The following is a 26,017-nucleotide window of genomic DNA, read 5'->3' on the forward strand; positions in this document are numbered from 1 at the left end:
ATGTGGCATTTGACAATTCAGTGCCTACCAACACCCAAATCCCGATCATATAGATACAAAAATGTAACTAGTACTTATTACTCATTAACAGCTAGTGAAGTGTGAGTCAATAGCAAGTCGTTAGTTAGCTGATGACGAGTATATAATAAAACTAAAATATGTTAATCTTCTTCAATTGCCAAAGATTCGTGCTTTTCATAGGTTACCTGATTCTTCTATGATAACAGGTGGAGGAGTTGCTACACAATGGCGGGGGGTATCCTTACTGTTATCAGACATATCTGATCCTGGAAAATAATAAGTCAATAAATATGTTCGTCAAACCCTAAAGTGAGAATGAATGTAAAATTATGTCAACGCCTCGAACTGTAACTCACATAATATAAAATCCATTTTAAATGCTATCTTTGAAACTATACGATAATTCGAATTCTAAAACTAATAGTGGCTGTAACATATGGGTTTATAACAAAATACTACACATTTGTTATCAACTATTTTATGTGGTCGGATCTCAGTCAATATTATTAAGGTTCTTAAAACACACGAAACATGAAAAAAATAAAGAGCAATCGCAGTTTGCAAAATAACAAATAAATGTTCGTCACTATAATATTTTCTTTTCACTGTCGCTAAAAGTGCAAAGGAATTTCACTGCCAAATTACTTTGATATCCATGCCATACATTTGCAGTAAGTGTTATGTATCAATTAATGGTATTAACTAATTCAGCAGCAGTCATATTTCGTAACCAATATCTCACAGTCAAACTAGATAGTATAGTTGAGCACTCACTTACCCAAAGGTGTGCTGATGTTGGATGGAGTTGTAGAGGATATCAGAGACATATCGGCTCCTGGAAAATAATAAGTTTTAAATAGATATATTCATCAAACCCCAAAGTGAGGAATGAATGTAACATTATGTCAACGTCTTGACTGTAATTTACATAATGTAAAATCCATTTAAAATACTATCTTTGAAATTATACGATAGTCGATACGTTCGACTTCTAAAAATTTGACACATCTGAATAATATTAAAGATAACAGGACCTAGATTTTTCAAGTTTCAAATGAAATACCTTATACAGCCAGAGAACAACAACAAATGAAACTCACAAATAATTAAAAGATAAAGGAGATATGTCAAATTTTCAAACAGAAGAATAATCTGTTTTAATGTACCAACCAGATGCAGATATAAAGGGATCGAAATCCCTCTGTCCAATGCTTTCTATGCCATCGAAATCATCGTTACCCTCATCTGAATGTTAACTATTTCAATTTGTATTAGAATAGCCAGAATAATTACTCTATATATAGAACAAGAATTGCCCCGTTGTTTCGTTGTGGCGGACGCAAGATTTCCATTCATTTCAACCACAAGCTCTAACCACAAATCAGCTCACTTCATGATATGAAAATTATGTTTTAAATAGGGAAACACTTTTAACTGATTCATTTCAATTGCAATGGAACTTAATTTTTATCTGTAATTTAAGAAATTGTAATCAAAAAGTGAACTATACTCATGTTTTATAATTGTATAAAACATGAGTATTGATTGCTATCATACATTTAATATAAATTGATGTTACCTTCACTTTCTGAGCTATCCTCAGGATCTTCTTGATCCATATAAGCTTGTAAAACAGCCCAATGAACTTTGTTAGCCCCATCAATACGAAGTCCCTGAAAGAGAATTCATTAAGCTTGGGAGGAAAAGTGTTAACTGACTCAAACTAAATTGTGCGAGACAGTTAAATTATGGATTATTTATGATTCATTTTTCTTTTAAAGCAATCAATAAATCATTTGCAGCACAATCAGCAAGAATTATCAGTCCAATGGTGCACACAGCAACTTAGTCAACAAGGCTAGGTTTGATGCTTTATCAAAGATTTCGGAAATTGTACACCTCGAATCACTGAGCTGTTTCGCCAATAAACAATAGATGCTAAATTAAAGTACCAGTAAATCATGGTTTCCCTTTCTAATAGAATGCTTATAGAAAATATGCCACCAAAAGATGATATAATGGAATGGCTCAAAACCATCCGGTCCTTTCAATCAGTTTTAGGTATAGTCAAGATTTAACAACCTAGCGGCACAAAAATCGATAACAGCACATAGCTCATTAACTTTGATAAAATGCATGCACTCGCCACTCATGTGAATAGATTACTTCCTTGGTACTAAGTGGCTGTGAGTCTTTAATTCGGTACTTATAGGGTGTCCTTAACCCATATAATACCAACAACTCTAAACGTTCGAATTTTTTGGTGAAATTTTGTTTCCTAAGCACTGAGGTACCAACTCCGACGGTGCATTAATTATTTTGAAAAAATTTATATTTTTTATAGCTTTTTCGACCCGTACTTTTAAAAGTTCATTGTTGGAGCTTGCTTTTTTGGAACATTGCATCGTACTTTTAAAAGTACATCATATTTGAATGATGTACTTTTAAAAGTACGGGTTTAATAAATAATGTACTTTTAAAAGTACGGGTTTAATGAATAGTGTACTTCTTGAGATACGTTAGTTAATTAAACAGAAACTCAGGGTCAGATAATAAAACTAAAAGCCCTTGTCAGAATGGCTGAATAAAATTTAAACAATAAATACAAAATTTAAGTGGTACACTAAACAAATCATGATGGTGGGAACAGCTACATACTTATAAACTACTATCATAATTCCATTTACCAATTTACTAGAATTTTACGAAAATTTTCAGGTTTTGTGCGTTTTACTCTAACTGATGATAAGGCTAAGGATAAACAAAGCACACAAAGTGCAACGTCACACACTTCACACTTAGCCAGACGCTTTTCACAACTTAAAGAATACCGAAAATGGTGAGAATGAGAAGAGAGTAGCAGAAGCTGAGGGAGTTCTAGAGGAGCAGAAGAGAGTAGCAGAAGCTGAGCGAGTTCTAGAGGAGCAGGAGAAGGTAGCAGAAGCTGAGAGAGTTCTAGAGGAGCAGAAGAGAGTAGCAGAAGCTGAGAGAGTTCTAGAGGAGCAGAAGAAGGTAGCAGAAGCTGAGCGTATTCTAGAGGAACAGAAGAGAGTAGCAGAGGTGGAGGGAGTTCTAGAGGAACAGACGAGAGTAGCAGAAGCTGAGAGAGTTCTAAAGGAACAGAAGAGAGTAGCAGAAGCTGAGAGAGTTCTAGAGGAGCAGGAGAAGGTAGCAGAAGCTGAGCTTATTCTAGAGGAACAGAAGAGAGTAGCAGAAGCTGAGAGAGTTCTAGAGGAACAGACGAGAGTAGCAGAAGCTGAGAGAGTTCTAGAGGAACAGAAGAGAGTAGCAGAAGCTGAGCGTATTCTAGAGGAGCAGAACTGCAGAAGAGAGTAGCAGAAGCTGAGCGTATTCTAGAGGAACAGAAGAGAGTAGCAGAAGCTGAGCGTATTCTAGAGGAGCAGAAGAGACTAGCAGAAGCTGAGATAGTTCTAGTGGAAAAGAAGAGAGTAGCAGAGGTGGAGAGAATTCTAGAGAAACAGACGAGAGTATCAGAAGCTGAGAGAGTTCTAGAGGAGCAGAAGAGAGTAGCAGAAGCTGAGCGTATTCTAGAGGAACAGAAGAGAGTAGCAGAAGCTGAGAGAGTTCTAGAGGAACAGAAGAGAGTAGCAGAAGCTGAGCGTATTCTAGAGGAACAGAAGAGAGTAGCAGAAGCTGAGCGTATTCTAGAGGAACAGAAGAGAGTAGCAGAGGGGGAGAGAATTCTAGAGGAACAGACGAGAGTAGCAGAAGCTGAGAGAGTTCTAGAGGAGCAGAAGAGAGTAGCAGAAGCTGAGGGAGTTCTAGAGGAGCAGACGAGAGTAGCAGAAGCTGAGAGAGTTCTAGAGGAGCAGAAGAGAGTAGCAGAAGCTGAGCGTATTCTAGAGGAACAGAAGAGAGTAGCAGAGGTGGAGAGAATTCTAGAGGAACAGACGAGAGTAGCAGAAGCTGAGAGAGTTCTAGAGGAACAGAAGAGAGTAGCAGAAGCTGAGATAGTTCTAGAGGAACAGAAGAGAGTAGTAGAGGTGGAGAGAATTCTAGAGGAGCATAAGAGAGTAGCAGAAGCCGAGAGAGTTCTAGAGGAGCAGAAGAAGGTAGCAGAAGGTGAGCGTATTCTAGAGGAGCAGAAGAGAGTAGCAGAGGTGGAGAGAGTTCTAGAGGAGCAGAAGAGAGTAGCAGAAGCTGAGAGAGTTCTAGAAGAGCAGGAGAAGGTAGCAGAAGCTGAGGGGGGGGGGGGGGGGGGGGATCAGGTACCAAGTGCTGTACGTGACGTCGACTAAGTGCAACTTTGGAATTTACAAAAAAGACCCACCCACCCCCTTCGCGGTACTAACCGTTTTTTTCGGATAATATTTAGGACACCCACCCCTTTTGCGGTACTAACTGTTGAGAAATCACGGTACTAACTGTGTTTTGGTATATAAAATAAGATACCCACCCATAAATTGCTTTAAACAGCTCATTAGACATTGGGAAATGGACAAAGTATACCTACTATTTAATAGGGATTTTGTTTTCAATGCAGTCGAATTAAATAAAAAGTTGCAAAAAAAAGGAAACAAAATAAAAAAACCCAAAAAAAAGGAAAAAAACCTCAAAACTCAAATAAAATATAACCCACCCCCCGCATTAAGTAAGAGTATATTGAAGGCCGCTCTGGAAGACGTGGAATAACCGGGTGAAAACGTGGATCCTTCAAGATCGACTAAATCCCAGAAGTCACAACAGAAAGTTTCTGTTGTGACTTCCGTTCTGATTCAGAACAATTTACCTGCCATTACAGTCTTACCGACATTAATCAATAATCATGCCAGCACACATTGTGTAGTCTATATAAACCTGTACTTTTAAAAGTACATTTTTCGTGAAACCTGTCCTTTTAAAAGTACATCATTCGAAGATAATGCACTTTTAAAAGTACGTACTTTTAAAAGTACATCATTGTCTAGAATGATGTACTTTTAAAAGTACACCCAATTAACATCTCAATTAGAGGCAATTTATGATTTTTATGTCGCCCCACATTATTGCCTATTTATTGCACAATCGTTTAGGCAATATTAAAAAACCAAATTTGGGATCCATCAAAGTTGGAGAATTGGCTGGTGGTACCGAGAATTTACCATTTTTCAAAGTACCATTTTTGACCACCTTTGCCAACATCCTATAAATTTCTTGCTTTTTTTAACCATCTGGCCAGGGTGTTAAAATCATCAGCATACCTTTTCTAACCTAATGCAAAAAACTGTATCAAAAAATATTTGTCATGAGACAAGTTAGGGCACTGTTTATGAACCGTACTTTTAAAAGTACCGTGGAAGAATATGTGAAAATCACTGCATTGAGAGAAATTATGTTATATGCAGTATGAAATATGCTTTGACTGATGGAATAGCGTGAGTTATATCAGCAGTAATATACAAATACAAAGCAAGAATATTGGAGTGTTCTGACTTTTTTCTTTTATATACCGACCCTGCAGCTGGAAATAAAGTACGTTATATATAATATATTCCTTAAAATTTGTATTCCTTATATATAGAATAATGTGACTGACATAAAATTAAATGTCAAATTTGGATAACAACAGAAATAAGAAATAAAATTGAACATTGCAATAGTTAGACATTTTCATTTTTTTGCAATTCTTGTAGTGAACAAGACCAATCCAAGTTTTAAAAATATAACAGATTGTTGTTTGAAAAGTATTAGGCATACCTTATTAAGTTCCAATAAAGATTTGTTTATGTCCATCTTCTCTATTTGATAGAATTAAGGCGCAGTTGACTTGTGACTCGTTGGATAAAATGTATCAAAACGTATTGTTTATTGACGTAGAACCTTTAAAGCAAATAACTATAACCATATAATTATGTAAAAGAACAATTTCTAAATAAGAACTAGCGCTCGATTTCTAAGATTATATTTCAATGTATAATATTAAATTGTTATTGTGAGTTTTTGATCAAATATTCAATATTTTGTATTCAGATACTAATACATTTTTGATCTTTCACTAATTCGCTTAAAAATGTGCCGCGCGCGCAAAATGATAATCTTGCAATAATAAATACATTATCAATGAAAGAACGTAAACGTAGCGCGCAAACGCAAGCGCGACTAGCAACGCCAAATGCAAAAGAAAATAGCGCGGCGCTATTCAACTCGGTCCCATCGTGAATTGAAGTGAGTTAATTAATTGAGTTAAACTAGGGTTTAACATTACGGGTATCGGCCTTACAAAATGACACGAAAAAGGAGATGGCTCTGAAATGCACAAAAAATGAGTTTTGTTCATGTTTTATTATCCAGATAGGTAGTTCAACAGGTATATTTTTCTTCCCGGGGGTTGATTTGATTGAAAAACCGTAAATTTTGCGATAAAAATTGTCATCTTTGAAATCTTCCAAAAAAACATGCCTTACAAAATGACAATTTCGTCACGGCTGTCATTTTTTAACAGCAGCCTATAGAAATTTGATTTCACCTAGGACAGTTAGATAAATATAATAGATTGAAGATTAGAATAGCTTTTACAGGAAAAAGGATGATTAAAAAAAGTTGGGCAATTTCGCGTGAGATAGTGCCTTACAAAATGACAACCCAAAACGGCATCACTTCAAATCCGATTTGGGAAAAAGTTTCATTATTCTTTCACGTGTCTTACTGTTAGATATATATGTTGTTCATATTATACCAGTTCTGTTTTTACCAAAATATATTTAAAAAGGAACATTTTTTATACTTTGAAAAAATTTAAAAAATGTCATTTTGTGAGGCGTAAAAATAATTTTTCGTTTTCATACTTGAACACAGTATTTGGTTATATTTGATATTTTCTATGACTGGATAGATCACTTTTCAGTGTTTAGTTAACGTTTGACATGTTTTAGGAGTTGTTATTACTCTCTGCTTTCACAAAATAGAAGCTTTATTTCGTTGAGTTTTGAAATCAGAGTTTGAAATCAAAGAGTTTGAAATCAAAGTTTTGATATCAGAACTGCACTTTTTTAATGCTACTTGATTGTAAACTGTCAGATTATGATTATTTTTAACTCCTTCTTGTACTGACTGTCTCTGATCCATTTTAGATGATGAAAATAATTCAATCTGAAACATTGTCATTTTGTAAGGCTTTTCGGTGTCATTTTGTGAGGCATTTTGATCAAAATTGATGATCAAACAAACACATTTAGGCTCATCATCAGCTTACTGGGTTTAAGAATATCAATAATTAGGCAAGGGGCATCCAATATAAATATGCCATCTTTGTATCATAAAATAAAACTGTCATTTTGTGAGGCATAACACTGTCATTTTGTGAGGCTAGGTCATTTTTTTGTCATTTCTTCTACCAAAGTCACTAAATCAGTTTTTTTTATTTGACCAGAGTAGTCTTTGATTGACATAAGTCATGGTAGTACCTGGTTTTCTGGGGTTAAATTCAAAACTTTGGTCTCCATTCTGGGTAACAGTTAGGCGGGGCAATGACTGAACAGCAAAAACGTCCATATTTATGTAAGAAATATAGATTCTATGTCATTATCATTCCTTGGGAAGTGTTAATTAATGCTTTTTCTTTCATACAGTAAAAGGAATAGGGTTCAATGTATAGAGAACCTAAGCTACAGCATGGTCTATGTGGGCTGTCATTTTGTGAGGCCTGTCATTTTGTAAGGCCGATACCCGTAGTTAGTATCAGGCAAATCTGTAAGATGTCAGTTAGCGTTATAACTCTTACATCCGAATGTGAGAGCTCAGAATATAATAGATTATTTTCGGTTAGAGACAAGAACTGGAGAATACATGTCTTCGCTTGTTGTTAATTGTAGTACATATTTAAATTTCAACTCTATTTAAAAATCAGACGAAAGATCTGGTAACTTATCTAGTAACTGAGATCTGGTGACTGGTAACTGGTGTCTTGGTTAGCGGAAGCAGGTACCTAGTCAAGATTAATTGCCATGAACTTACAACTTGCATCTTAATTCTTGTAGATTTTGCATCTTTTGGACTTTCTGATCTGCCACACCAACAGATCTTTTGTACAATGTACTTTCATTACACTGTGATTCAAACTGTAAAGAATGAATTAGGTTGTAAGTTGCGTCCCCGCTGTTTTATCTGGCGTTCAAGAAAAAAATGGCTAAAAAAGATCAGTCGGAGAGAAAAATCAAATTTTCGCTGTGTGGACTTAATATTTTGAAAAAATCACTCTGCTTTAGACGGTATAGAGAGTGTTAGGTAACCAGCAGTTCCCCTACAATCCCCTACTATAGTCTATACCTAATTCCCCTACTATACGTAATACCCTATAATTCTTGTCTAGAACATCAGCTGTAATCAATTACGTAATACAGTGTCTGCTCTAACTAATTAACCCTGCCTCAGAGAGGTGGTACCTTTAGTGTGTACTTAAGTTATGGGTTATATACACACTGTTTTACTGTGTAAAGACAACATAACGATCCTTATTCCGGTCTAGAGCTGCTGAGGATTGCAGTTCACATACACCTTATAATTTCTATTGAAGTTCATTATCATACCTTATCAATTAATTAGAGTGTATAGAAACAGGTGCCAGTAAAATGACATAGTTTACACACTGTCAGTATACTGATTACTGCCATTTCGGGTATAATTCGTGGCACCTTCCCTAGTCCCTACCTCTTACTGCGGCGGTGTTTCTGTTAGGATCATACTCAGTGAAGTATATTATGCATTATTATAGCCTGTACATTTCAATCAAGGTTTTTATTTTAGTATAGTATGATACGTTCATTTTAGTGTGATAAGAATTTTAGTATTTTTAGTAGGGTAAGTTGAGCGTATAATTTAGTAGGGTAAGTTGAGCGTATAACTTAGTAGGGTAAGTTGAGCGTATAATTTACTTAATAACTTTGTTGTGTGGAAACCCTGCACTCTGGGAACGTCTATAATTCATGAATAAATTGCTAGTAAATTACAGGTTAATAATCATTATATTATTATTTAAATAAGCTTCACATGGCACTGACTCGCAGATTATACTCGCTTATATACGGAGTATAATTGACAGTTCTAAACCAGAGATTAATGACGAGCTGCACACCGCATAACTCTCTGATCTTCAGTATAAAATGCAGTGTAATAACTACTGTCTAGTGTGTACGCGTGCGGCACGTACACGGCACGTACGGCACGTACACGCCACGTACACGCCACGTACAAGACACGTTCACGGAACGTACAAGACATGTACGGCACGTACCGTTTACACACTATCATGTGTATAACTGTGTACTGTGTAGCTGTGAGCTTGTTACCATGATTATTTCAATCCGTACAAACCACTTTAACTCTTTAACGACTGTATTCAGCTCGTGTGGTCTCTACTCTCTCTCTCTCTCTCTCTCTCTTGTCAAAACTATTTGAAAATTAGCTCAAGTAAGTTAAGATCCGGATATATGCACTATTTACACTGCTCATTGTACAATGTACAATGTACAGTGTACACACACTAAGATTGCTTCCAGGAGAGAGCCGCGCTTTACTGAGAGATCCATATCCTTGTTTTGCCATGATATTTGGAGGAATAATCGTCCGTTAACCATTTTATTCGGAAATGTGGCAAAATCTTTATAAAAATTTGCGTCCATTGAAGTGCAGACAAAAGTTGTCATGAAAAGTCAGAACCTTGCCAAAGGTCTACAGACTCCATCCAGTGTTTTACAGGGAGACAGATGCTCTTGAACAATTTAAATTACTGTACGTGACCGTAATTGTGTACGTGACCATAATTGTGGACCAAATATATTATCACAGTGGACCACTTATAGTTAAATCCAGTCTGGGTAAGTTCCATAATGTACATTAACTTCAAGTATTTATACCATAATTATGCTTGTGTAATGTGAAATTGCACCGGTATAGAAATGAGGCAGTTTTATTGTTCGTAAGTTAATTTAGGTTACAACTGAGTAACAGAGTTGTACCAGCTTACCAGGAATCAGGGAAGATGTAGGTGACAAAGAGAAAGAGAGAGAGAGAGTAATGATTATTGTCTTACTTCCCTATAATATCATGTATAGTGTAAATGTGTTTTAACTTTATATAGGCCCCTGTACTGAAATGAGAGTTGTTAATAACAGAATAGTGAATCAAAATATTAAAGAATTGGTGTAATTAGCGGTAATTTGTAGTGCCCATTTTACCTGACAACACTAAAATATACCTGTAACTAATTCTTAACAGGGCTACGATACGTTATGTGGCGAGAGAGGGAGTCAGATGTCAGGAGGGCAAAAGCAGCGCATAGCCATTGCACGTGCACTAGTGCGCGACCCTAAGATTCTCCTTCTTGATGAGGCGACCAGTGCTCTCGATAACAAATCGGAGAAAATAGTGCAACAGGCACTAGATAAGGTGGGGAAAGTTTATAACACTGCAAAAAAAATGGGTTAAGATTTAACTTATATATTGTCGTGAAATTAATTTGGATTCAAGATTTAATGCAACAGAAATCGTACTTAAATCTCCATGAAAGTATGTAACTGTAAGACTATTATAAAGGAGTATTTAGTATTGTAAAAGTTGAACACTCCAGGCTAGAGAAGGACGTACGACTCTGATAATAGCACATCGTCTCTCAACAATACGGGATGTAGATAAGATATACGCTTTATCAGACGGAGCTGTATTGGAGGAGGGGACACACGAGGAGCTGATGAAGGTTACTGACGGACTATACCGGGGTCTGGTTAACTACCAACAAGCTGTTCAGGTAATTACTAGTGTAGGTTACTGACGGACTTTACCGGGGCCTGGTTAACTACCAACAAGCTGTTCAGGTAATAACTAGTGTAGGTCACTGACGGACTTTACCGGGGTCTGGTTAACTACCAACAAGCTGTTCAGGTAATTACTAGTGTAGGTTACTGACGGACTTTACCGGGGTCTGGTTAACTGCCAACAAGCTGTTCAGGTAATTACTAGTATAGGATCAATTAACTCATTAATTAGTCATAATTAATTAGCATTGAACAGTTAATTCCGTTATGGAGTACCTACATAGCGGGTTGTAGTCTGTAATAATGTTTCTGATAGGAAAAATTAGTGCAACTAATTGACTTATTAATCAAAAAAATAATTAGTTATTATTTAATTAATATAATTATCAGGATGAAGATGAGAAGGCTATGACAGTTTCAGACAAGGTTGTAAGTATAATGACGGCGGATGGAGTTGAGCTCCCCTCAACTCTACAGGAAATAAAGGTTCTTATACTTCTTTCAGACGCATTCTTTTATTATATGATTAAAGAAATTTACATTTCTTGAATGATAATTTCTTGAAACGTTCGCAATTCTAAACATTCCCGAAATTTTCTTTATTTATCATAAAAATATCCTTATTACTTTATTACTTGCTATACCTTAAACTCTTCAACGTGTTTTACCTATGTTAAAATTCCGTAAATTCAATGTCGATTTATATGTTTTCTCAAGAATAAATTTTATAAAGGTTGCACTTTGATTGATTTATCATTACATCAAAACTATTAATGTAAATTGTCGATATGTTTTTCATTTATTTTCATCAAAATTATGAACAGCATACGATTCAACAGGTCGAACTTGAACAAATATTGGATGTAGGTTTAGTGTGTTGTTTTGATGTTGAGCCAATCGCTTATCTTACAAAAATCTTACAAAAATCTTACAAATATCTTACAAATATCTTACACAGATCTTACACAGATCTTACACAGATCTTACAAAGATTTTACAAAAATCTTACAAATATCTTACAAAGATCTTACACAGATCTTACACAGATCTTACAAATATATTACAAATATCTTACAAATATCTTACACAGATCTTACACAGATCTTACAAAGATCTTACAAAAATCTTACAAATATCTTACAAAGATCTTACACAGATCTTACACAGATCTTACACAGATCACTACCGTTAAATGTGAACACTCTTTTTAGTCTTTGTGAACAGTAACTCATTACATATACTATTTAAATGGCAATTGTCAATGTTAAGTGTTTACATGCTCATTACTCATTGTGTCTATGTGTGAGATTTGAGAGTCCAATAATTTGTTATTATCAATTTATCAACGAACTGAAAAGTTGTTGTTTTAAATTAACTCGCTTGATTACTTAATTGTTGCATGCTCAGGATACATTTAATGGAAAAGTTGGAAGTCCTGTAAAAGAGTCCCGGTATGTTTTGGACATGCTTTCTGACGCTGAAGAAGAGGTTAAAATCTTAACATTTTATATTTTCATTCGATTATTTCATGTAGAACCTTTCATAGAACCTTTCAGACTCATAGATCCTCTCAAATGTCGGATTTTACAGTTTGAAAAAAAGAAAGAAAAAAGATCTGTTCAAAACACATCCCAGGGATCAAATCATCATCTTATGAGATTAAACAGATTGTAACAGCAGGTAAAAGTAGTGACTGACGAGAAAGTGGAAGAGATCCCTGAGGAAGAAATCAAACCAGCTACGTTTTTGGAGATATTAAACGAATGTAATCATGCCGAGTACACTCTGATGGGTAAATACTACAACTCATAATATAATATTACCATTAATGGTAGAAAGAAAGCAGAAGTTAACCCGAATATCTTTATATCTTTAGACTAAAATATTATTAGCTATAATTGTTCCTCATCAACTATTTAAGGTAACAAAAATTAGTGAAATATCTTACTTATCTCTGAAACTCTTAACTTGCTGAGCTTCTATAACGTGCTCCTATAAGTATTATAAATTATAACGTCTCCTATTTTCACGTGGTGTGACGTCATGTCACGTGGTGTGACGTCACACTATAAGTTTGAAGTATAAGTAAAACTCTTTGTTCATTTAGACTTAATCACACTGAGGTTAAAACATTCTGAAACATTATAAACATTAGTATTAAAATAACTGAAACAAATAAACAAGAAATATAACAATCTCCCCGAATAAATAAACACAACTACAAAATCAAGATCGAAAAGTGATCCCGTGCGCGTGCGCGCGCAAAGTTTAAAACAGAAGTGCTTACAAAAACTTTGACCTAAGATGGCGTCCTAGAGTAGACCCTTTCAAAGTGCCAATTTAAAATGTGCACGGCACAAAATATAAATTACCTTCCTAACACAGGTTCTAAGAATAATGCCGATTTCCCTACTCGGGTAAAAATTCAATTAAACCTCCGACAGGCTAAATATAATAAATACGTCAGTCACGCTCTATTGAACGGAATACAAAACAATCAGAATTCAATTCTAATAAAGAGAAAAACATCTACTTCGGAAATACCCAATTCAGGTGAATATGAAACATGAATGTGAAACATAAGTATGAAACGTAAATATGAAAACCGTGAATATGAAATGTTTACTGATAGCCAGAGTTACTAGACGTGCTATCAGGTGCTGGATACAACACTGTGGGAGTTCTGTCTCTACCAGATCTACGCAGTCTTATAGGATTGTCAATAGTTTTGGTTACAGCCTCATTATTACTTTCGTTTTCATTAATCACATTATCTGAAGGCACAATACTGTCATGAACATCGGAAGTCACAATATTGTCAAAAGCATTAGGCCGGGAATCATCACCAATAGGAGCTAGGTGTTTATTGGAGACCGTCAGCTCTACCCCTTCTCCAGTTCTGACATGACTGGTGTTAGGATTGACGTCCAGAAGCTCCACTTCTTCTACGAGAGGATCGTACTTTGATCGATTGGTGTGACGTTTCATTAGTGCTTTAGAGTTATCTGTTAGCCACCAAGGAAGAGAGCTACCAGTTGTTGATTTACGAGGAAAATTAAACACACGTTCGTGAGGGGTATCGTTAGTTGCAGTGCAGAGGAGGGACCGTATAGAATGTAAAGCATCAATAATCACCTGCTCCCAAAGTTTTAGTGGAAGTTTTCTCGTCCTTAAGGCTAATTGTACAGCCTTCCACACTGTTCCATTGTATTTCTCCACTTGACCGTTTCCTTGGGGATTAAAACGTTAAGAACGGCTTGTAGCAATGCCTTTTTCTAGTAGCCATTTCTTGAGTTCTGCAGACATGAACCCACTACCCTGATCGGAGTGAATGAAGGACGGCATGCCAAATACTCCAAAGATTGACGTTAGACAGCTTTTGACAGAATCGGTGGAAGTGTCGGTACAGGGAAAAGCAAAGGGGTAGCGAGAATATTCATCTACGATAGTGAGGATGAATTTGTTTTTCGTGTTTGTTGGGAGTGGTCCCTTGAAATCCAGGTTCAAACGCTCAAATGGGGCCGTAGCTTTTATAAGATGCTGGGGCTGTTGAGGTTTAAAATAGCGTGGCTTAACCTCGGCACAATCCCTGCAGGATCTTGTCATTTTCTTAATATCTTCCACAGAGACAGGAAGATTCCGAGAGCGAACAAAGTGAGACATACGCGTTACTCCTGGATGGCAAAGCTGATCATGTAAGGCTTTTAGACTAGTGATCGCTGAGCAATGAGGATACACTAATCGAGATAAAGCATCGGCTGGAAGGTTATCTTTTCCAGGCCTGTGCATAATGTCAAATGCATAAGGCGAAAGCTCAATCCTCCAACGGGTTATTTTATCGTTCTTAATTTTATCATGGTTTAAGAGACCGAACATGAAGGAAACTGACTGTTGATCCGTGATGACAGTGAATTGGGACCCTAGGAGGTAGTGTTTCCATTTACGAATTGCCTCCACGATAGCGTAAGCTTCTTTCTCTACTGAGTGATGATTGCGCTCTGATGAGTTAAGAGTTCTGGAAAAGAATGCAATCGGTCGAGTGGATTGACAGAGAGTAGCGCCAATTGCATAGTCTGATGCATCCGTTTCTAGAGTAAAAGGAAGATTAGGATCAGGCGTGGCCAGGACAGCTTTGGCAATTTCAGATTTTAACAGTTGAAATGCTTTTATCTGTTTGTCATTGAGAGGAAATGAAGTGACATGAGACAGGGGGTGAATCTTGTCTGAAAAGTTCTTGACCCACCTAGAGTAATGAGCGAACAAGCCAAGTACACTCTTTAGGGATTTGTCATTGTTGGGTGCAGGCATACCCAGGAGAGGTTGTATTCTGTCAGGATCGGGCTTTATGGAATTATGACTAACAAGATATCCAAGAAGCTTAATCGAAGTGACCCCGGACACTGTTTTACTATCATTAAATTCAAGATTGTACTTAGCAGCAGCTGTAAGGAATTCTGCTAGGTTATTATCATGCTCCTCCTTAGTCATGCCTACGATGGTGATATTATCAACATATACGTATACACCAGATAGGTGTTCTGCAGCTATGATATCGTTGACAGTTCTTTGAAAGGCAGACACTCCGTTAGTCACCCCGAAAGGGATAAACATGAAACAGTAGAGCTTACCATCAGCTTCGAAAGCGGTATATTCTTGCTCGTCTTCGGCAATAGGGACCTGGTGGTAAGCAGATGAGAGATCAAGTGTACTGTAGTACTTGCGCTTTAAGATATCTTCTACCATCTCGTCGATTCGAGGGACTGGATAAGCATCCAATTTAGTAAATCTGTTTATCGTTTGGGAGTAATCGATGACAAGGCGTTTCTTGTGATTCTCATTCCCTTGGTGGACCAGGACCTGGGCTCTCCATGGAGACTCGCACTCTTTAATGATTCCTGCTTCTAGCAGCTTTTTAACCTCGACTCTGATAAATGTTTTATCAATGTTAGAATATCTCCTTGATTTGATACTTATAGGGTGGCTGTCTCCCTCTAATTGTCCAAAGAGCTTCGGTGTTTTGATGAGACAAGCAGCTGCAGATACAATAGTAGGAGGTTTGTGGCCTCCAAACTCCAATGTCACGGATTTGTAATCAGAAAGGATATCTAGTCCTATGATCATATCAGCACATAAGTCCTTCATTACCACAATCGTTTGATTTGGTAATAATTCACCATTGAAATGTACATCTACTGTACAGTGACCGACAGGATGAGAGATGTGGGATGAAGAGGCCATACTGACAGGTGCATGGTCTCCGCGATTAATGTCCCATTGATGCTTCCGGACACTGGCATTACTGAGAAAAGTTGCTGAACTTCCAGAATCTACCAAGGCATCAAGCTCTCTTCCATTGACAAGGACTCTGGTAATACTCTTGGACAAGCATGGAGGCGAAGCTGCAAGATAATGGTTGTGAAGAGCCGATGATGTCCCGTTTTGGGATTGAGAGCTACTGTGAGGGACTGCTGATGATGTCATATTCTGAGAGCTACGATATTGATTGTTACGTCGATTCTTGCCGCGGGCACTGCCGCCCCGAACTTGAGATTGGCGACCGGCTTTGCAGACTTTCTGGAAATGTCCCTGAATTCCACAACCGTTGCAGTTAGAGTTAAAAGCAGGACAGGCCTGTCTGTTTGTGTGCGGTTTGGGCCCACCGCAGAAATAACAGGAGAATTGAAATGGAGCAGCTGCTACGAAGTTGTCATCATGGTTAGCACACCCTTCTGAATCTGACACTGATTCATTGTTATTAACAATTGCGTTGAGAGATGAACTTTGGTTGACATAAGATTGGGCCTGAACCTTTGCTGCCTCTAGCCCTCTAGCTAAGGAATAGATGTCTGACAATGCAGTCTTCTCGCTTTCCAATACCCGTTGACGTATACCAGGAGACTGTAGGCCAGCTATAAATGCCTCTCTTATGGCTTCATTTTGGTGTGTAGCCTCATTTACTGCACCGAAAACGCAGTCTTTGGCTAAAAATTTGAGTTTTTGGTAATAGGCGTCCACTGTATTGGAGTCTTGCTTGCAAGTGTTAAGCAGGTGTCGTGCAAAAATGACGTTCCTCTTAGGATTGAAGACACTCTCCAATGCTGCAATTGAGGCTGTGTAATCAGCTGTCTCCGAAATATGAGCATAGATCTCCGTGCTTACATAGTTTACGAGTAGGTCCTGTTTGTTAGCCTCCGTAATGCTAGTGATTGATCCAATGAACTTCACGAACCTAGCTTTCCAGTGCTCCCACTCCTTGGAACTGTTGGCGGCAGAGGGGTCGGCGCTAAAAGTCTCAGGACGCAGTAGTTTGTCCATAGTTGTTACCTCAGTGTGATTAAATGAAGTATAAGTAAAACTCTTTGTTCATTTAGACTTAATCACACTGAGGTTAAAACATTCTGAAACATTATAAACATTAGTATTAAAATAACTGAAACAAATAAACAAGAAATATAACAAAGTTGTATTTAAACGTTCCCTATTTTCACGTGGTGTGACGTCACACTATAAGTATTATAACGTTCCATATTTTCACGTAGTGTGACGTCACACTATAAGTTTTGTAATGTTCCATATTTTCACGTGGTGTGACGTCATGTCACGTGGTGTGACGTCACACTATAAGTATTATAACGTTCCATATTTTCACCACCAGGATAACACTCTCTCCCTCAGGTTTGGGAAGTCTGGGTGCGGCAGCTAATGGTGTTACTATGCCTGTCTTCGCGGTCCTCTTTGCTGGTGTTATTAATGTGAGTCTACTGTTTCTCTTTCTCTCTCTTTCTCTTTCTCTTTTTAGTAGTTATTAATGTGAGTCTACTTTTTCTCTTTCTCTTTCTCTTTCTTTTCTCTTTCTCTTTCTCTTTTTAGTAGTTATTAATGTGAGTCTACTTTTTCTCTCTTTAAGTCTTTAGTATTTTGAGTAGCCAGCATGATTTGATGATTTCTTTTATTGTGCAGAAAAGATGACTCCACTTCGTGAACCATGTTAATGTAGAAGTAGATGATCTTATGATGAACATTTTATATCCAAACTTAATTTTCAAAAGATGTACAAACACTATGTAACCTGCAGGATCTAGTAGAACTAGCCGTTGCTCATCAAGCAGGAGAGGATCCGGATTTCAGTAAAACTGACAAATGGGCCATGTACTTTGCCTTCCTGGGAATTGGGACTGCACTTGCTTTCTTCACCCAGGTACTACGGTTTTAAAGTTACTAAATCAAATAGCTAGTACAATAACTAAAATAATTTAAAAACAGATGCTAAATTCAGTTGTCATCATCGTCTCCTCTGCTGTTATTATATTTCGGAATGTATTTATGTTGATAAGATTGATAAAGTACTGCGTCACAATTAGTCTTTATCTACTGAAAATTCGTATAACATTTCATTTTGTTTGCTTTATTTGCTTTTAATACACTCATCAAGTATTTATCCCTCCAAAAATTTAACGCGATTTCAAAATTTTACCACGTGTCAAAATTCACGTGTCAAAATGATAGATTATAACATTACTGACTATTTCTACATGACTCTACTTCAGACATGTCTGAAGTATGTATACTGTATTGGACTTATGAGCGAGAGTTTCACTTTCACTTTCACTTTCACTTTCACTTTCACTTTCACTTTCACTTTCACTTTCACTTTCACTTTCACTTTCACTTTCAATTCTACATGACTCTACTTCAGACATACTGTATTGGACTTATGAGCGAGAGTTTCACTCGAAGATTAAGAGTCAGATCTTTTAAAGCTATTCTACGACAGGTAACTTCATAAATGACAGTTTTTCAATTGCCATCCAACATTTTTTATTATATAGTGCTCATGTTTTATACCGCAGAAATAAACTAAGCACTGACAGCGAAAGATTTTCAAAGTTTCAACTTTAGATCCACTTTAATTTCAGAATTTAGCGTTTTTCGACGACCCCGCCAACTCAATCGGAGCCCTTACCACCAGACTATCCACTGAAGCAAACGCTGTCAAGGATGCCACAGGTGAAAATGATTAAGATTAATAAACTAGATCAGAACCTGCTCGAATGTTTTATAAAATTTCCGTTGCAGCAGGTAAAATTATCTAATTACCAAGAAATAATCAGAGATTATGTCTACAGTAATCACTATGATCACCACATGTTACACCGTGTCAGTTATCAGGTTAATCTACTGAATCACACCACTTGACCACAATATTACCATGGAAACCTGTAGCTGCAGGTACACATGTCACACCACGTGACCACAATATTACCATGGTAACCTGCAGGTACATTTGTCACACCACGTGACCACAATATAACCATGGTAACCTGCAGGTTTACTTGTCACACCACGTGACCACAATATAACCATGGTAACCTGCAGGTTCACGTGTTGCTACCGTGATCCAGGTTGTGGTTGGAATGTCTGCCGCGCTTGTTATAGCTTTTATGACAGAGTGGAGATTGGCTCTGGTATGCCTGGGTTGTATTCCCTTCATCGTAATTGGAGGTTTGTGGAGTTATGTAGCCAAGTTCATTCCTGTTTAGTGTTACTGAAAAAGATATTATTAAAGGCTGATTATTTGAGTTTAATGATTAAAGACTTTAAAGTTAACCACAGGAAAAGTTATAATATTATCTTAATTTTTGGACTTGTTCGGTGGTTTATCTGAAGAATATGGATAATCGAGGCATCTTTGTAGGTATAGGTTTAAAACTATCGAATAAACTCCCACTTTTCAGGTATAATTCAGATGTGGCAGGTAACTGGAACTACCAAGGGAGTAGCTAAACTTTACGAAGCTTCAGGTACTAATTGCCTAATTAGCTAAACTTTACGAAGCTTCAGGTACTAACTGTCTAAATAGAGATATATCTCTAAGTGACTAAATCTGCCGATAGAAGTTTACAGCACGTTGTGTAATATTTCCTTATTTCTTTTCATTTTCAATTTAGAGGGTTATTGGAATTTCTGAATGGTTATTTGACGGTTAGTTACGTTTCTATACAGTATGCATGCACAATGCACATGTTAGTATTGAGTTACTGAAACTGCGTTTTATCAGGTAAAACAGCAGCTGAGTCAATAGAGAACATAAGGACAGTAGCCTCACTTGGTATAGAGAACCTCTTCTATAAACACTACTGTCAAGCGCTCAGAGCACCCAGGAGGTACAATTTTATTTAATTCCGGTTATTTGCCACACCCTTTTCCTTTTCTCATAGTCCGCGATGAATCGACGTTTCAGTGTAAGTGTTTGATATCACTTGAAATTACTGTTACCCCACCAAAATTAAGGTCTAAAATATTAAAATTCCAGAGAAACGACCCGGAAAGCTCACGTAGTGGGTCTATGTATGGGTCTGAGTGAAGCGGCTACTTATTTCACCTTCGCTGCTGTGTTTGGGTACGGTAGTGTTCTCATTGCAGACGGGCTAACTAGCTTTGAGGATGTTGTTAAGTGAGTTACATACATATTACATGTCTGTTTCATTTTGTTAAGTGAGTTGTTTTGTTTATGTGGTTTATTTATTTTTCGGCACATATTCAGTGAGTGAAGAAAGTTTCTAAAATGAAAATTTACAGCAATTATTTTGTTTCCCCAATTTTACTCCCAACATAAAATATCAAGAAAAATATGGTATTTTTAAATTATTGGCAGTGGTTATAATTAAAAAGCAATTCATTGAACAAAAATAGATATTTAAACACAATTTTAATATAACCTCAATACAAGATCTTTTAAAAAAAACAGGAATGAAATAAATATAACTAAATTCCTGGAGCTGGAGTCTGAACATTAATGATATAAAATCGTTTACAATTTACCTAATTACCTGAATCAAATTTCAGTCATTTTAGACCCTTCCCCTCGACCCGGAAAGCCAATTTACAAATAGCTATTGTAGTTATTGCGGGTATTGCCTATTGTATAGAATCCGTGATCTCAGTAGTTACAGGATCATTTGTGGGGCCAATGTTTCTCATTTCAATTATTTCTCCTGCTGCATGCTCTGCCACTATCACTGTAGACATTACAATGTCTCTCTCAGTCTCATTCCTCCAGAGGTTCCTCGCTGACAACACTGTGTAACTCGTTACCATGGTGATCATTGATGTTGCATAAACAAACAAGGATCTCACTGCTCGGAGGTTGAGGTGCTTAGAGATGCTGTCATCATAAAGGATAGGGTTAATCATTGAGTTTATAGGTAAAATACCAATAGAGAAGATTGAGTACAAAAATGTTGCATCCAGCACCTCACACGAATGTAGGACACAGATCACAATGAATGGTACCCAGCAGATAAAGTCCGTACAGATGATAAATGCGATCTTTCTATTAGTTCTCCTCCTCCTTTTGGATGCTGCATCATTTTTTTGGACGTTAACAGCATGGGATGAACGTGTTGTTATGACTCCTATGGAGATGTAGCAGACTGCTATTATTAAGAAGCACAGCAGGTCTATTCCTAGAATTGTCCAGACAAAATGTCTCTGAGGGTCCGTGTTTTTGACGAAGTATTTGAAGAGACACACTCCATCGTTTCCATAAAAAGTGACTTTCCTTCTGGTTTCAGTGATGTTTGTGTAGTCATAGTCATGTGAAAATATACCATCCACCATTTTATTGATCATATGCCAAGACAGTGTCCGGTTTTTCATTCTCCCATAGAAGCCTTGTAAGCCCGCAAAGTGAGTCTCCTTGTTGACTCGTCCTATGAATATTCTCATCGCAGCGTCGTACGTCAACCCATTGACGAAGTAGTCCTCAAATCTATTAATCAGTGGAAATACCGATATGAAGGTAGCTACTGAGCAAAGAAGGAAACCTGTCAATAACATCTTAAGTTTCAGTTTGGAGGTAACATCACCTTGGGGCTTCATGACAGAGTAAACTCCTTTAATTCGAGTCATGCTCAGCCCCGTCATGGCAAATAAGGAGATCTGTGATCCCATGGAGCTTATCACCCCTAGTACCTGGCAAAAAGTACTAGTGAGCCACATGTTCTGTTGGGAGCAGTAATCGTGTCCGTATATTATAGTGTCAAGAGTAGCGATGAAAAGTAGATATACACCTATTAGTAAGTCCGCATATGATATCATTACGATGAGGCATTTGTTTACAAATACCATTGATTTGTCACAAGTTTTGAGAAACACAATGCTCTTTATGATGACCCAGAAGTTTGCAGAAACGGCCGTCACCCCCATAGTCCAAGACATCAAAACCAAGAACCAGTTCTTGAGGATTCTAACTGAGCAATCTTCATTACACTCATCTGATAGATTAGAGCAGTTGATAGTGCCATCACATTTGTTTGTAATCGGAATATAGAAGCCTGTGTCAGTGCACTGGAAATGGTTTGTACACATGTTTTCGTCAGAACCGTCACCACAGTCGTCCACTAGGTCGCATACCTGTTTAAATTCTAAACATTTGTAATTGTTCTTACAAGCAAAGTAATCCATTATATAAGCAGCTTGACGTTTTCTTAGGAAGGTTAGATGTTTGTTGTCGGCAATGGTAAAGACTTTGGAATATAATTGTTGAGAGCACTGTTCTGGACTTCCAAGGCTTTGGATGGGGCATGAAGAGTTGATACATTTTTTACTACAACTTGTCAGAACGTAATTCTCCCCAAACAGGCTGTCACACTCTATGGCTTTGGATGGAATGTGGATTTGAATGTTAGTCTGTCCGAAAACACCAAGAGTTTCATTACCAAGAAAGTACTGGTTCACGCATTCATCTTTGAGGTGTTCAATGTTGCCAAGTCCTCGAACACAGTATGAAAGATGTCTACTCAGACCATCTGATGAACTTAGTGAAATTGAGGAGGGTATCTCGATTGATAAACGAGCAAGTTTGCAGACTTGGAGTTCATTACCACATGTCTCTATACCATCGCACAGCTGTTCGAATTCAATGTAGTCCGCACGTCCGGATGAACAGAGGTATACATTTCCACAGGATGCAGCATCTCTAACATATCGAAATGTTTTTCCTTGTCCACAACTTGGCCAATCTTTTTCTTCGTCCTTTCCATCTGTGCAATCTCTTTCACCGTCTTTTAACCAAGCTAACCGGATCGGAAGATTTCCCGCTGTTGTTAGAAGTCTACGTGTGCACGTTTCCACAGTGAGACTAGAATTTCTGCAACGAAAAGTTTTTTCGTCGCTTTTGTCTGTGCAATCGTCCTTGAAGTCACACAGGCTGTGTTTATGCACGAAACATGCTGACGAAGTTTGAACGCAATGCGTATCAAAATGGTCATCACACAAAGGGTTCCCTATGCATATTTTCTGTGAGGATATGCTCGAATTATACCCTTCAATCTCACAGAAAATTCCGACTTTTAAGGGATCGGAGCAGTTTGTCTGGTCTAAAAATTTGTCACAGTAAGGCTCGAAGTGCATCATAGTTGCACATCTGAAGTGGTCTGGAAGTGGTACCTTGACCTGCATTATATTGTAGACCGAAAAAAATGTTGACAGTGTGCAGGAAGATTGCGTATCATTCGAGACTAAACATGTGCTGTCATACGTTTCTGGACAATTCCTGATGGTGTTGCAGCTTCTCATGGGGCTCAAGTAATCCTTCTTCACATTTGAGTATTTGATGTCACAGTAGCTTCCGTATTTATATCCGTTACAATTAGCCTCATCCTCACATGTTTGCATGTCACATCTATCATTGCACAAGTCACTGGCATAGGTCTGTTTCCCGCTTGGAAGTTCCGCCATTTCACTACCTTCTTTTTGACACCCAATTTCTTCAGCAAGATTATTGTTGAAACAATCCTGGATATCCTCACACAAATAGCCGGACTGATATATGCTGTCCTTGTGAGTCACGAGTGAACCAATAAACGAGGGTACAACCTCAGAGCAAATGAAGACTCCGCAAAGCGTCTTCCCGTCTCCCTTCATAACCGCGGCGGTGATCGCATCCAATTTGCAGGCCTGGTAGAAGTATGGGTCGTTTGAGCAAGTGATGGTATACTCATTGACAAGAACAAGTTCGGTAAGCTGCACTAGACCCAGTCCATACACTTCATCAGAATGCGTGCATTTGTAGATAAGTTCTTGGTTTGCACATTTCACGTTTCGCAGAAACCCGTTCACTTCGGTTAACTGCCAAGAGGCGTCTTCGTTAGAATTTGGAAGTGTTTGACAATCTGAAATGTTTAATGCTAGTGTTGGACAATTCCACGTTAAGCTGTTAAGGTCGCGTTTGGTGAAAATGCGAAATTTTTAGACAGGCACATAATTTTAGTGAAAATAAGTTCTCTAGACTTTCAACGTTATTAAGCTAGGTAACCAATGTTTTTTGTTTGATATTGAAAGGCAGTAAAACTATCAGACCGCGATGAATGGGGACTTGCCATATTAATATCCATGAAATTCCATTTACTGAAGTACGGTTCCAAAAATTAGACCTCTGCAAAGTGTCAAAACTGTTCAGATCAAACAATTTTTCTCAAAAATATCCGTAAGGACGGTGTCGCGTTATAATGCTAAAAAACCACTGTAACCTTTCTCTTCTGTCAAAGGCAAAGGAGTACCATAGTGGTGTCGCGTTATGCTAAAAAACCACTGTAACCTTTCTCTTCTGTCAAAGGCAAAGGAGTACCATAGTGGTGTCGCGTTATGCTAAAAAACCACTGTAACCTTTCTCTTCTGTCAAAGGCAAAGGAGTACCATAGTGGTGTCGCGTTATGCTAAAAAACCACTGTAACCTTTCTCTTCTGTCAAAGGCAAAGGAGTACCATAGTGGTGTCGCGTTATGCTAAAAAACCACAGTAACCTTTCTCTTCTGTCAAATGCAAAGGAGTACCATAGAATTTGTCAGGATCTTATCTTTCACGATAAACATTTTGGAAGGACGGTCCGAACTTGCCACGTCCGTTACATTTTTACATTTTTTTGAAACTTTTCTAAAAATCTAAAGATTTATTCTAAGCTGAGACCGTCTTAGACAAAAAGATGTGATGTTTTCATATTTTCAGATCCAAAATTGAACAGAAAATGACTGAGTTATGGACACGTTTTTTTTTAAGTGTGGTGAAAATGACTTTGAGTGCCATGACACTTTTGACAATTAAAGTAAAATGACTAGTAACTAGAAAGTGTTGCACAGAAATGCCTTTAATCTTAACTGCCCCTGTAAGGAAAATCCATTAGTTAGTTAATATGTCATAATATAGTACCAAGGTAGTGCCAGTTTTCAGCATTTTGGACTATAATGTTTAAAACGCCCGTAAAAAACTGAATTTTGCGACTTTTCTGTTCAAAATTCAGATTATGTCTCAGAAGTATTCAAAGAATATTTGGATTGGGGTAGGAATACTTGAACTGTGCTCAAAATAAGCAAAAAGTCATTTGTTTGGTAAAATTTCTAGTTTGGTTGAAGGGGTTGTACAAGGCCCATACTTTCGATCAGCTTGTGAATGAACTGTAACAACTTTGAAGAAACGTTGGTCTGTAATAATGTAACCTAGGAAAAACCTATTGTGTGCCTGTATTCAGTAAAAATTCACTCACAAAATTACAATTGAGTTTTTTTACATTGCAGTAGCTAGACAGCAACAAATTAGAACTTTTTTCAATCGTACTGTCGAGATTAAGTCTGCTCAACAGCATTCTGTTCGAAAATCAACTTAAGAGTGTGTCAGTTTTCAGTAAAAAGTCATTTTTAGGTCAAATTCATCACGATTCAAAATTCGAAAGAAATGACTCTTTGCTGAATATTGGCACTATACAATTGATGTCTGACAGCATAAGCAGGTTCATCAAGATGATTCTTTACAAAATCTAACGATATTGTGTGTTCTAATTCAGCAAAAAGTCATTTTATAAATAATATTTTTAGCTTAAAATCTTCATAGAAATGACTTTTTGCTGATTATTGGCACGATAAAGTAGATTTCTGACAACAATATCATGTTCATCATGGAAATTTGGGACATACTATTGATGTTTGAAGTTCATTGTGCCAGTTTTAAGTTAGTTATAGCAGGTTATCACAACACTGCTTACATAGCACAAATTTTATGTGATTTACTATTGGTATATGCCTAGAAAAAGAAGTCATTTTAAGCTGAATAATGGCACACAGTGCAACAAAATTGTGCCACATTAAACAAAAAAGGCACACCGCTCCCTCAAACAATATTCTGAACTAAAAGGAGTGCCATTTAGCAGTAAGAATGACTATTTCTGTCAAATAAGTCACTTTTTACTGATTTTCA

The 26,017-nt window shown here is 37.3% G+C and overlaps 1 protein-coding gene across 3 annotated transcripts in view; it reads left to right on the forward strand.

Annotated features, from left to right (window-relative positions):
- LOC134814925 (ATP-dependent translocase ABCB1-like) overlaps positions 1 to 26,017 on the forward strand; it is a 56,441-nt gene that overhangs the window by 13,336 nt on the left and 17,088 nt on the right. Inside the window, exons 13-26 of one of the 3 annotated variants that reach the window (XM_063823266.1) lie at positions 10,234 to 10,404; positions 10,586 to 10,762; positions 11,160 to 11,255; positions 11,609 to 11,632; positions 12,177 to 12,257; positions 12,447 to 12,561; positions 17,445 to 17,521; positions 17,845 to 17,967; positions 18,466 to 18,543; positions 18,686 to 18,776; positions 19,146 to 19,271; positions 19,505 to 19,570; positions 19,828 to 19,933; positions 20,083 to 20,223. In XM_063823266.1, the coding sequence (XP_063679336.1) occupies positions 10,234 to 10,404; positions 10,586 to 10,762; positions 11,160 to 11,255; positions 11,609 to 11,632; positions 12,177 to 12,257; positions 12,447 to 12,561; positions 17,445 to 17,521; positions 17,845 to 17,967; positions 18,466 to 18,543; positions 18,686 to 18,776; positions 19,146 to 19,271; positions 19,505 to 19,570; positions 19,828 to 19,933; positions 20,083 to 20,223 (1,472 nt within the window). The remainder of the gene's footprint in view (positions 1 to 10,233; positions 10,405 to 10,585; positions 10,763 to 11,159; positions 11,256 to 11,608; positions 11,633 to 12,176; positions 12,258 to 12,446; positions 12,562 to 17,444; positions 17,522 to 17,844; positions 17,968 to 18,465; positions 18,544 to 18,685; positions 18,777 to 19,145; positions 19,272 to 19,504; positions 19,571 to 19,827; positions 19,934 to 20,082; positions 20,224 to 26,017) is intronic. The other 2 variants (XM_063823268.1, XM_063823269.1) reach the window with 2 other exon arrangements.

This window comes from Bolinopsis microptera, chromosome 5 (genome assembly GCF_026151205.1).
Source record: "Bolinopsis microptera isolate Bmic1 chromosome 5, MBARI_Bmic_1.0, whole genome shotgun sequence".
In the NCBI taxonomy this organism is placed as follows: Eukaryota; Metazoa; Ctenophora; class Tentaculata; order Lobata; family Bolinopsidae; genus Bolinopsis; species Bolinopsis microptera.